This window comes from Buteo buteo, chromosome 11 (assembly GCF_964188355.1).
Source record: "Buteo buteo chromosome 11, bButBut1.hap1.1, whole genome shotgun sequence".
NCBI lineage: Eukaryota > Metazoa > Chordata > Aves > Accipitriformes > Accipitridae > Buteo > Buteo buteo.
This window is the reverse complement of record NC_134181.1, coordinates 5,742,565-5,755,680: the sequence shown is the minus strand read 5'-3', so window position 1 is coordinate 5,755,680 and position 13,116 is coordinate 5,742,565. Positions and strand designations below refer to the sequence as shown.

The 13,116-nt window shown below is 43.9% G+C and overlaps 1 protein-coding gene across 1 annotated transcript; it reads left to right on the top strand.

The window, feature by feature from the left end:
- Positions 1–924: 924 nt before the first annotated feature.
- On the top strand, positions 925–12,657 carry LOC142036614 (protein phosphatase 1 regulatory subunit 3E-like). The gene is made up of 2 exons (XM_075039963.1): positions 925–2,075; positions 2,624–12,657. Exon 2 carries the CDS (start codon positions 4,669–4,671, stop codon positions 5,635–5,637), a length of 969 nt encoding a protein of 322 aa, XP_074896064.1. The 5' UTR covers positions 925–2,075; positions 2,624–4,668; the 3' UTR covers positions 5,638–12,657.
- The last annotated feature ends 459 nt before the right edge of the window (positions 12,658–13,116 follow it).

Sequence of the window (13,116 nt, the reverse complement as noted above, 5' to 3'; positions counted from 1 at the left end):
CTCCTAGATTACCTGGAGTCAAAACAATTGATAAATGCAGCAGAAGAAAGCTCCCAGTTCACTGCCTGCATTCTTTTTGCCTTTTCCTTTGCGAGTCATTTAAATCTTAACAAAAGAGGGGACCAAACATCTCAGTTTGGTTAGTTGGAAATTCTCAGGCATCAGATGGATTTTAAATGCAGTTTGGCAAGGCAGAAATGTCAGGGTCACTCAGTGCTACATCAGCAGAACAAGAGGCTGTCTTTAAAATTTTTTATGTCAGCTGGAAGATGCAGAGACGGGTGGACAAAAAGTTATTAGGACAATGTTATTAGCACAACCTTTTTATCCTATGACCATGCTATTTAAATCTGCAAACGGAGAGGAATCTCTAGGAATGAAAACAATGCCCGAGTGCCATTTCATAGGTCTGTCGACACCAACTGTAATGTAAGACCTTCTGCTTTTCTTGCCACCTAATAGAGCAACACTGTATAGGTCTAGAGTTTACATTATGACTCCTCTATTCCTGCTGGCACCTTCAAAATTATCTTGTCATAAAAATACTATTTTCCAGTGAAAAGATAAAAGGTATTTCTTTAAAGTGGCTAGCGAGGTCAGTACTAGTGATTTCTTTATCAGCTTGTTGTTGATGGTATTATTTAGAAAAGAGCCTTGGATAACGTCCTTAATATAGCACTGTAAACGAACAGACAGATTAGACTTTTAAACGTACATGTTCAAAATTTTGTGAAATAAATTGAGATAGAGAGTGGGTGGTGTATGGATGCCTACCACTGCATATATTAAGCCATGGTTTCTGTATGTGCGGTAGTTCCCATTTGCTTCTAAGGATTGAAGCATTTGCTGTGTACAGATATTTAGAGTAGGCAAAACCAAAAGAACTTCCTTTTACAAATGGTGTCCGATGCTTCCCATTTTGAACTTGTACCAGTGTCCACATCACAGAAGGATGCACAAGGCTGCAGGCTATTTGAGGAAATGTCTGTGTGTATGTTTGTTAAATTTCAGTGCTCGAAACTTTCATTCACCATGTCTGTCTTAAACTCATTGGATGAGGAAGACCAGCCTAGTAATAAGGACACCCTCAGAAGTGAAAGATGTGGGTAAGAGTTCCCGCAGCTTCACCCTTAGCAAGTGAGCAAGAGAGTAAAAAGAAAGCTGCACACACCTCCCACAGTAGATTCAGCGAGACATGTTAGGAATGTTCAGATCAAGAGAAAAATGTGAGAAATACCTTTGTTATGGATTCTGGTGGAGTTTACATGGTGACAGTGCTCCACAGGGACAAGGCTGAGGTGCCCCCATGCATGCCAGAACTTGAGGTGTCTGGGGGAAATGGCAGGTGAAAATGTGAGCACCTCCAGGATTAGCTGGCAAGTTGATGTTTTGATGATTTAAGTACCATTTAATTCTGATTTTTTAAAAGCCTGTAAACGGCTTTCTTCTACCCTACTCCATGTGGATCGCCTGTGAAATTATTTACAGTGGGCGTGCATTTATATCAAGTCTCTTTCTACCCTTTTCTCCACTACCCACATGCCCGTACAGTATTCTCATTCTCTCCCAAGGCTAGAGAACCATCAGGTTTTACCTGATGACAAGAGCCGAACTCAACTGAAATTTCTGAACTGTGTTCTCATCACGTCAATCAGTTTATATGGGTGTTCATCTGCATCTCATGTTGCCTTGACCAGGCTAGTCCAAAGCTTATTGTGGTGTTTGGGGTTTTTTTTCTTTCATATCACAGGATTTTCTCTTTTTTTTTTATGCCAGTCTTTGGTTTGCTAACTTTGGGGAATCTGTATTTTCAAGCTGGTTAAGTAAACTACATTGCCTACAATCACCAGTGAGGAAAGGAGTTGCCTGGGGTTTTTTTGTTGTTGTTCTTTGAAATATTACTACGGTTGTGGGAGAAGAGAGGCCTGAAAAAGCCAAACAGCAAGAGTATTACACAAGTTTATGATAAGAAGAAGTTAGGCAACTAAAATTACCAGAAGAGAGGAAGTCGAACTCTACTAAGGCACCCTGATTGTGTAAAGTACAGCAGAAGCTGAATTACTCCAAACAGCCATGTTCCCCATTGTCGTGGTTTAACCCCAGCCAGCAACTAAGCACCACGCAGCCGCTCACTCACTTCCCCCCCCATCCAGTGGGATGGGGGAGAAAATCAGGAAAAGAAGTAAAACTCCTGGGTTGAGGTAAGAACGGTTTAATAGAACAGAAAAGAAGAAACTAATAATGATAATGATAACACTAATAAAATGACAACAGTAAGTAATAAAAGGATTGAAATGTACAAATGATGCACAGGGCAATTGCTCACCACCCGCCGACCGACACCCAGCCAGTCCCCGAGCGGCCAAAAAAAAACCTGCCCCCCCCCCCTTCCCAGTTCCTAAACTAGATGGGACGTCACATGGTATGGAATACACCGTTGGCCAGTTTGGGTCAGGTGCCCTGGCTGGGCATGAGAAGCTGAAAATCCTTGACTATAGTCTAAACACTACTGAGCAACAACTGAAAACATCAGTGTTATCAACATTCTTCACATACTGAACTCAAAACATAGCACTGTACCAGCTACTAGGAAGACAGTTAACTCCATCCCGGCTGAAACCAGGACACCCATGTATACCACAAGGACATATCCAAAACTCACTGAATGTGTAATCACGTTTAAGCCAATTTAGTTTATTAGTTCTGATAGTTTCACAATATTTTTAAAAAGGCAAAGACTTTGCATATTAATGTAAAAAATAGTTATTCCTGTTTGCTGGATTTAAAGTGAAATTAATGCCAGCAAAACCAAATCTTAATTCCTTAGAAAATGTTAATTACAACAGTTAGAAATCACTAAAAAAATAATTTAAAAGAATGTAGTCTTAAAGCCTGTTTGAACAATTCTTTGGGTCTGTTCTTTTTCTCCCCCAAATTAGTACGAGTAGACGAAAACCAAACATGAGTTCATGTCGTTTTCCTGAAATACTCATTTTTGGGAAGGAGGCATGGGAAAGAGGCCTAACGAATCTTTCCTGTAGTGTGTATTAAAGGACAAGGGAGACAATTTTAAGATCCTGGGCTAATGAATTCAGATGTAATCCTTTATGTTATTACTATTTGATTTTTCAAAACCTATGATCCTCCTTGTGAATGCAAGACAATGACACAACAAAGCACTGGGAAGCATAATGGTCACAAATTTAACACTGCTGGGCATATTTTTTCATTCCCTACTTATGAACCATCTGTCGTTAAAAAGATTTGGAACCCAGCAGCAATAACCTAGGAATTATTTTCATGCTTATTAATAAAGGAATTAAAGGTGATAGTATGAAACAGTAGGGAGCTTTCCCCCGTGTTCTGGTGGCTCTTTTTTTTTTCTTTTAAACTCTTGGCCCTTATCGGGCTTACTTGTCCCATTCGTAATCTCATCAGCCACATTTCCACTGCCTAGACTTTCAAAGGAACACCAAGTGCTGCAGATAAAATGATGAAGGTGTAAAACCTCCTGCTCAGAATCTAAATCAGAATCGCATGTCAACACAGTTCAGGCTCAGTCTCTGGCAGGATCATTGTTTTTAATGCAATTTACTAATTAAAAATGAGTACCAGATTACGGAAAGTCTGGAAAGAAGCGGCTTGCTGAAATAGTATTTTAGCTCCTTGAACTGCCCGCACCAGAGTCTGCCTTTCATTAAAGTATAATTCATTTGAATACAGCTCGGCAATTACTGGATGCTCTTCTGTAAAGAACAAACGCGGTTTCTGTTTCATCATCAGCCCTCCGTGTTTGGACTGGAGCTGCTTTTACTACGGATGGAAATGTGTGGCAGGGCTGCGGCAGGTGTATTTTATTCAGCAGATGTACCGTAAACGCATTACAGCAGATTAGCTGGATTTCTTCCCTTAAATGTACACTGCGAGATCCAACTTGCAAGCCAGCTGTTTCTTACCGGCCCGTTTAATCTCCCAGAGCCCGGCTTTGCTTCTTCCTTTAGCGGCTATTTCTGTAGCGGATCGGGCGAGGGAGAGCGCCGCTATGAATTTTAATGCTTCCACCGGGGAATCCCTCCCGCCTCCTCTTTTTGGATGAGATCCTCGAGGAAAGACCCAGAACACAGCGAGGAGGAGGAGGAGAAGAGGAGGAGGAGAGGGATGGCGTAGCCGCGGTATCGGGGAAAGCGGGAAGGGGGAGCCGCCGGCAGAGGGGGGCGGGCAGCCGGCGGGGTGTAATTAGGGAAGGTGGCGAGGACGACACCGAGGCGGGCGGGGAGCGCGGAGCCATGGGGGAGGAAGGAGGATGACTCGGGGCCTATTTCGCTGCCAGACCCCGGCACATCAGCAGCAGCAGCAGCAGCGGCGGCGGCGGCAAGCCGGAGCGCCGCGGTCCCGCCGCCGCCCGCGGACACATGCGCCCGCCGGCAACCCCCCGGGCCGGCCGCGACGGGGACGACGCCGAAGTGATCCCGCTGCCCCTGGGTCCCGGCGAGAGGCAGAGCCCGCGGCCCGGGCGCTAGCCCGCCTCGCCATCCGCACGCCGCGGCCCCCAGAGGCCGGCCGGGAGGGCGCTGGGCGGCGGGGGTCCGTCCCGTCCCCCCCCCCCCGGCCCCCCCCCCCCGGCCCCGGGCCGTGCGCTAAGCCCGCCGCTCCAACGCCGGCCGCCCCATGGATAAGGCGGGCTCGCTGCACACCTCGGTGCCCACGCCACCGCCCCGGCTCTACCTGCCGCGCAACTTCAGCTGCAGCGCTTGCCTCTATGGCAGCCTGGCCGAGCAGTGCAAGGGGGGCTGTAGCCCCGACGGCGACGCCGCGCCCCCGCCCGTGGTGCGGGAAGCGGCGGGCGAGAAGCCGCCGCCGCCGCCCCGCGGCCGGGAGCCCTCGCTGCCCGCCGTGCCCCCCAGCCCCACGCAACGCCGCCGCGCCAAGTCGCTGCCCACGCCCGGCGACCGCAGCCTGCGCCCGGCGCTGCAGCAGAGCCCGTCTCGCCGCAAGACGGTGCGGTTCGCCGACTCCCTCGGCCTGGAGCTCACCTCCGTGCGCCACTTCTGCGAGGCCGACCTGCCGCAGGTGCCGCTGCCCGCCCCGCCGCCGCCGGCCCCGCCGCGCACCGCCGACCTCTTCAAGACCAGGAAGCCGCCGGCGCTGGGCGACCTGGAGCCGGTGCTCTTCGGGCCGCCGCCGCCGCTGCTGGAGCCGCTCTTCCCGCCGCAGCCCGGCGCCAGCCCCGGCTTCGCGGAGCGGGTGCGGCGGCACAAGGTGAGGCTGGAGTGGGTGCGGGCCGAGCCGGCGGGGCTGCGCGGCGCCGTGCGCGTCCTCAACCTGGCCTACGAGAAGGCCGTGTCGGTGCGCTACACGCTCAACGCCTGGGCCAGCTGCGCCGAGGTGCCCGCCGCCTACCAGCCGGCCGGCCCGGCGGACGGCCTCACCGACCGCTTCGCCTTCCTCCTGCCCCTGGGAGCCGCCGCCGCCGCCGAGGCCGCCCTGGAGTTCGCCGTCCGCTACCGCGTCGCCGGCGCCGAGTACTGGGACAACAACGAGGGCAAGAACTACCGGCTGCGGGGCCGGCAGCGCGTCCCGCCCGCCGCCGGTCCCCCGCAGGACCCCGACAGCACCGCCTGGATCCACTTCATCTGATGAGGCGCGGGGCGGCGGCCGCCTCCTCCTGAGGTACGCGGGGGGGAAAGCCGCCGCCACCGCCGCCGCCGCCGCCTCCTGAGGGGGGGAGAGCCGCCGCCTCAGCGCCGAGGGGCAGCGCGGAGCCCCGCGGGGCCGGCGGGCCGGTCCTGCCCCCGCCGAGGGCTGAGGAGAGCCGCGGCGGGAGCCCGGCGGGCCCCCCTTCGCCGGAGGGCTCGGCACCCCTCCGGCCTCGCCGGCGGGCCGCGGCCCGGCGCAGGCCTCGTTTCCAAGCCGTCCCTCTGTTAAGCGGGCGGAAGATGTTTTCCCGAATTCCGTTTACAGGTGGATAATTTGTATTTTCTGTGGCCCCGGCCATGTCGAGGGGAAACCTCGCGGGCTGTCGGCGGGGAGGCCGGGGGCACGGCGTGCGGCCCACGCACCGTCTCTGCCTCAGTTGGCAAAGCGGCTGCCCGGCCAGGCTCCGGAGCCGGGGGCCGCAGGGTATTTGCGGAATTTCCCAGTCAGGACCGGGACCCACAGGTGCAAAGCCGTGCTCCCGGGTGCCGGAGGTCACGACCAGCAGGGTCAGGGCTCTGGAAGCGCCGAGGGCAGTGTCATAGGGCATCCAGCCAGCCATCCTGTTTGCCTAATCCTGCTTAAGCAAAGCCCGGCTCCGTTGAGGTGCTGGATCTGTGCTTAGAGCCTCGCTGACCCACTCGTGGTCATTGCCCTGCGGGGTTAAGGGCCCGACACGGCAGGGTTAAGGGACAGACTGCGGTTTTGAACCCAAAAAGGCAAGAGTACAGATGCCCCAGGGTGTAGCTGTGTTTCGTCATGCTGTAAAAGCGACCGATCGGTTTAAAGCAAAGATATACTTATTTTTTTAATTTTGAACCCTGTTTCATGTGTTTAAGCATATTCAGAGAAGAAAAATAACGCCACATACCAATTGAAATGCAACCCACTGAGAGATTTTAAAAAGCAAGTGTTTTGTTTTCAGGTTCACGTGGCACGTTGTAAAGGTTTGTTAGGATCTGATGTTTGCTTCAGTAGGATTGGTCCCATAAAGCTGCTTGTGTTCAGGTCAGCAGGAAGGTCGCGGAACTGCACCAAATGAACTAGAGGTGGCAGGAGTTGAATACGTAATTTTAGTCCTCATCTCAAGCAACACTTTCGGTTGTATTCCTGTTAACAGTTTAACTGAACTTCTTATGCTGAGCTGTCGGTGCGGGAGCCTGCTTTCTGAAAAACAAAATGCTCCAAATTTTTCATAATTTCAGCAAGTGACAGATTTCACAAAGCTGGCTAAATTTAGTCAGACAAATTGAAGAAAGTCATGTCTTGCCATATAAAAATATATCAATAAAAATTACAGAGCATGCTGACTTCTGCCTTCAAAGATAGGTTTTAAATTATATTAGCGGTAAACATAGTATTTTCCTTTTAAAACTTGCTTTTTCAGGAGTTCAGCTGAATGCAAGTTGTGCTGGTGCCAAATCTGGGTGCTAATTTTCCAGGATTTAGGCGTGTATGTGTTTGCAGGAGAGGGACCTCTAGAAATGTGACTTCCGAGAGTGGTAAAACCGATGTCAGTGTGATCTTCCGATTATGAAGGGCTGTAAGATCAGGCCTTTAATGTTTTGGATCTTCTGTAGATTGTTTAGGAATGAAATGTGATTTTTGACTGTGTTTTTGTGTTCCTCAAAAGAGTTAAGTGTCCCAAACGGCTTGAGTAATGTCGAGTTTTCATAGAACCTTTTGACTTCGATGGGAAATGAGAGCACTTTTGTCTCCTGAGGGTCTGGCTTAGTCAGAATAATTGAATTTATAAATTCGGGGGGAGGAGGGGGGAAGGTCTGTTAACTTGAATGGGAAAAGAGTATTTCATTTAATTTCTCCAGATCACTGTTTCTGATTTAATAGAAGTAACAGCAAGACTACTTTCTGGAGTATTGGTAACTTGGTGTTAATTTCCCAGTCGGTTTTCTAGTCCTTGTGGTTTTAATAGAAACAGGATATGAAATAAATGTACTGTCGACAGCTACTGAGTATTTCACATTTTAGAATATTAAGGACCCCAGTCTTGTAATAAAGTAATCCTATATATTGCTAGTACACATTTATAAAGCTAGAACTGCAGAACTAGGGTCTTAAAGTGGTCATGGTTGAAGCATATTAAGTGGTATATTTGATAAAGAAAGCCCAAGTGTCTTTTAGTTAAACTTATCTTTCTTTATAAGAGCCTTAATGCTGGAGAGAAGGAAAAGGACTTGTCTCCATTTGGAAGCACTTTGAAATCTGGTGGAAATATAGCCAAACATCTTTTTATTTATGTGTTCTAGCTTTCCAGAACATTTTTTTGCTTGGCCTTTTTTACCCAAATAGTGAACCGACAACTGTTATGTAGATTGATGAAAACACTTGGAGAAAAAAATAGTTTCTATGCATTTTAGATTAACTGATGCTGCAACTTTGCTTATAAAGATTTAACAGGATTTCCTGTTTACTGTTTTAATGGCTTTAGAAACACGAGCAGTCCTAAAACCCTTTTTAACAGTGAATAACTCTTAATTCTACAACTTCAAAATTATTTTCCAGCGAATGGCAGTTTTCGTTGTCGTTTGACTTATGCAGCATCTGCAGGTCTCTAATCGTTTAAAAATCTCCTTATAGCAACTGTGGCTTGTAAACTTTTTAAATTTGGAATACCTAAGTGGATGTACATGCATCAAGTACACTAGCAAGCTGTTGTATTACCATTTTTTTTCAGCATGACTGAGGTGAAATGACTGTTGCTCTTGGTTGAACTTTTGTAGGCAGAATTGGGCTATGGCTTTACAGCACTGTTCAGATATTAATGCTCTTTTATTTATGGCCCCCTTTGTCAAACACAAATCTGAATATTAAACGTTTTGAGGATGTAGCATACCAGAAGAATGTTTTGCAAAACAGAGTCTCCTGAGCTTTCAAGCAGTTAAGCCTGTCCTCAACACTGAATTTTGTGAGTAACTTTATGGGCTTGAACTGGAATTGGACGTTATTGATGATATATGTGGAAGTCCAGTAAAAGACATGGTCTGCTAGAAGCGTTTATAAACACCTACTTTTTAAAGCCTGGAAAGGTAAGGTTGCACCCAGTCAGCTTTGACCAGACGATGCTGTCGATGAAATCTGTGGAAGTTCAAGGTGTTTTAATGGAAATTTATCAGTGGTATATGCCAAAGCTGCATTACTTTGATTACACATTTTCACTTCTATCACATGAATTTATTTCCAAGCTAGATTTATTCAGATTTCCAAAAACACGTTCAGTTGCAATGACCGTGAGTACTTTTTCCACTGCCAGCTCTCATGTACAGTTTCCAGTCCTTTAGATTTCAATCTGTTGCTATCTATGTGTGGCTTGCTAGAAGCATTGTGATAAATGGAGATGAAATAAAAATCCCAAATAATAATTATATAATATTCACATAAATTATGACTTGAGGAGGAGAACCTGTGTTGAAGAGCATAATTTTCAAGTTGGCGGGACATCAATCATTTTAACGGGAACAGGAGCAAAACTTTTTAAAATCACATTTCTAAAGAATATAGTTCCACAAAATGAACTTTCACAGGCAAAGTAAAATATTGGAAAATTTTCAAGCCAACCTTTTTCTGGAAAAATTGTCAGCTCTTTGTATTTTCATTTGCATGAATAGAACCCATGCCACCTTCCTTTCCAAGTGACACTAGAATGGTTTAGGCAAGGGCATAATCCTTAGGTCACGTACTTCACTTTTAAGTAAATTATACATTGCTTATGTCTCTGCAGATGTAAAAATGTGTCTGTCATTTATTGTGCAAAGTTGTAGCTTTATGAAATGTGCCACGTTATTTTATGTGCAATATAGCGATACTTTATACAGTGAGTCAAATTGTACTGTATGTCTGATATACATTGATGTTTGCTGCTTCACACTTAAACTGGTAGATTTTTTGCATGTGATTCTATGCCTTTCATGGCAATATTTCTGAAATCTACCCTAATTCTTAGAAATCCTAAAAGGAATCAGAACTATTAAGTGACTGTAAATGGAATTTTAGCTAGCTAAACGTATTACTGTTTATTAGCATAAAATCAGTAACTGAAACCGTCCTACTCATTTTCAACAAATGTACATAATTTCAGGTAAATTAATTTTCTTTCTCCTTTTACCATTTGGCAAGCAACTTTCTGATGTGAACGTGTGTGCCTCAGTATCTCAGTAAACAAGAGAATAAGTGCACACCCTTTGTCGTTTCAGCATATGTGAGGGGAAAATGTATCACTTGAATGAACAAATGTCTGTTCATGCATAAGCATGATCTCCTTACAGATACATGAAACGTTTTTCCATAGCGCCAACAGGCAAACATCTGCTAATTCTATATTTTAATGTAAAGTAACCTACGGAAATACTCAGAATCTGCTTTTCAACATATTATTAAATATACATTGAAATTTTTATGTGCCTTTCAACATTTCCTATGAAGAAATCTCCTGTGTTCCTTAGCTTTCTCACCAAAAGTCCAATAATGGCTTTGTCATTAAAGTGAAATTTACGCTAAAAACATAATAATCAGTTCTAATTCCTGATACATTTTCAGCTGTGCCAGAAATCCTGTATCTGTAGCAGCCAGAAGAATTTGATAATATTTTCCCATATTACAGTGAAAAGAATTACAGTCAGAAATATGTCTTCCTGGTAAACCTCTACAATTATTTAGTTAAGTAAAAAACCAAAACAACTGTGACTATAGTTAATATAACAAAATATATTTATTGTATATATTCACCTCTTACACAGATATTCTAAAAGCATATTCTATCTGAAACCAGAAGTTCTAGTTTTTTATGAAATCTATTTGTGGAGACATGGTGTTTTCAGCTTTTACTGTTATTTATCTGATGCTGCATAATGCATATCGTTAAAACTTTGGATGGATTTAATCTGTCTGCACAGTTTATATCATGAGATAAAAGTGCTCACTGTAAGGAATACCTGAAGAAAATGACTTTTACCTTCCAGTTATACTGCATGGCTTTTTGGCAATTCATCAGTAATTCTGTTTCCTGTATGCACTTCATGTGTACATGTTCTGAATATATGAAAGGATTACTTACTGAAATGAAAATATTTTTGAGCACTGAAATTAAGGTTTTTCAAACATAAATAGTTTAAGGTAAATATAGTCAATTTTGCTGTAAAATAAAAAACCCTAGCCTTACGTAGAGCTGATCAGGTGTTTTTTCTTTAAATGGAAGATGGTGACATTTTTCAAAATGAAACATGTTCAGGGAAACTTACCTGTTTCAATAGGAAGGTTTTCTCAGGTTCAGCTTATATGAGAGAATTGCCCTAAAACAGTTAAGTGGTGAGAGTACTTCCTTAAATCAGTGTATGGACTTGAATGTAGGTCTTCCGTGATCAAAGTGAATACTGAGCTATGAAACCATTGGCTATTCGTTGGACTCTCTCTTTATCCAACTTATAAATACGGCTTTTAAATTATTTTACAGAGAGGTTTTTTGATCCTGGATTTCCTCATGTTGTATGAATATCCTCTTCATTCAGCTATCCTGGCTTTTGTTTGAGCTTTCTGTTGTTGAGAAAGGTCTGGTTTTATTTTTATGCAACATAGGAAGATTATTTTACATTATATTTTTGGGGCGAAGGCAGGAAAACTGTTTTCCTTTCAATTTTATTTTTTTAATATTAAACAATAGCATTGCTTGAAATAACACATGCACTAGCGATTCCAAAGAATATAGCTAAGAAAAATGTCAAATGTGAGATGTGCTTTTTTAAAAACATATGTGCTTTGATTTAGTAAGGCAGAGAGAAAGTCCTAGTCTCCAGTGCAAGCGTATTAATACCAGGGATTTCTTTCTATGCAATATTGTGGTGCAACTGGGTTTTTTAGGGATTAACTTGATTGGTGAGTGTATTGGTGTGTGTGTATAGAATATTCTGTTAAAAGTGTCATTAAGGAAACTGTATGTCTTAAATAGTCTTATATCTTTAGGCTCTTTTTTGTCCAGTCTGACTTCACGAAATCATAATAATACTCCTTTGAGTAACAGTAACAAGACAGTATTTCACAAAATTGCGTAATGAAGTGTCACGCATTATACTTTACTCTCTATCGCCTTCTAGGGCAAAAAGTTGTGTTACTGTTGTAAGTTTTAAAATTTTTGTATTTCTGTATCTTAAAAATAAGCCAAATTGTATTATACTTTTAAACTCAAAGAGCTAATATATATGTTTTTAAAGCTGATCAAAAATAGTAAAATTAAAATTGGTTGGGATTACTTGTAAATCCAGTTTCTAAACTGTGGTGTAACAAATGTTTGTGTACATCCTGTAACTGGGTTCATGGAGGTGCACCTTGACAAGAAGTTCATGCATTTTAAGGTTGATACAAAATGAGCTCTACCTGGGTGCAAAACCTGCCTACATCTGGACATGAATCCATGTTGTAATGCAGCAAAATTGACTGCTGTGACAGAAAATTACTGTTCTTGGAATGGTTTAAACAAACCTAACTCCTCCCTTATAGCGTTACACAAATTATTTCTCTTTGTAATGGAGATGCTGTCTGTTGAAGACAGTGTTTAACATGCAAGTTTTTTTACTGTTTCTTTGATTTAACTTGGCTTTGTTTAAAAAAAGAAGTTAAAAAAAGGTTGTTCCTTAACTAGGTACTTAATGAGTACCTTATTTTTGGTTGTAGTTTCTTCTGCAATGTTTATATTTCACCAAGTAATGTTTGTTTCTAATGTTTGTAAAAGTAATGTAATATCACCCAAAGTTCAAAATCAATGTTTTCTAATAATGCCTTGTAATTTACCTAGCCTTACGGTATTTCAGACGATTTTCCACCAAAACCGCATCTAGTCACTGGTTGTCACCATTATGAAAAATATATATTTATAAACCTGTAGCTTCTAGCTGTCATTAAAGATTAATGATACAAATTGTGAGCATGTGGTGAATATAAACCTCTTCTTTTTAACTGACGAACCATGAGCTCTTTTTTGTGGAGGATCTGGAACAGTTATGTTCCAGTTCATCCGTACTGCATGTATGAAGACATGTTGTGATGTACCTGCACGTCTGAAGACAAATATCTAATATTTGGGCCAGATTTTCCAGCCAACTTGTCTTCAGGCAGTCTCCATTAAGAGTGTTCTCTATGAAAGCTGCAGTATACTGAGTTATGTTGGTAATCTGGTCTTCTGACATGTAACCATCTTTAAGGAAGGTGGGATGAGATTGTCGGTGGGTGTAAACGTCTGTAGCGGTCTTTATAGCCTTGTATCGTTACCAGTGTTTCAGACACAGTTTAGCAGTCTGTCGTTCAGAAAGGGATGCCTGTACTTCAGCTGTTTGTGCCTTTACCCCTTCCTGGCTGTGCATCCTTACGGTCACTAGTAACAGTTGAAACATTCTCGAGTGCAGTTCAACATTTAGC

Excerpts from the sequence above, each read along its gene's own strand:
- LOC142036614 (XM_075039963.1), top strand. The coding sequence starts at position 4,669 with ATGGATAAGGCGGGCTCGCTGCACACCTCGGTGCCCACGCCACCGCCC.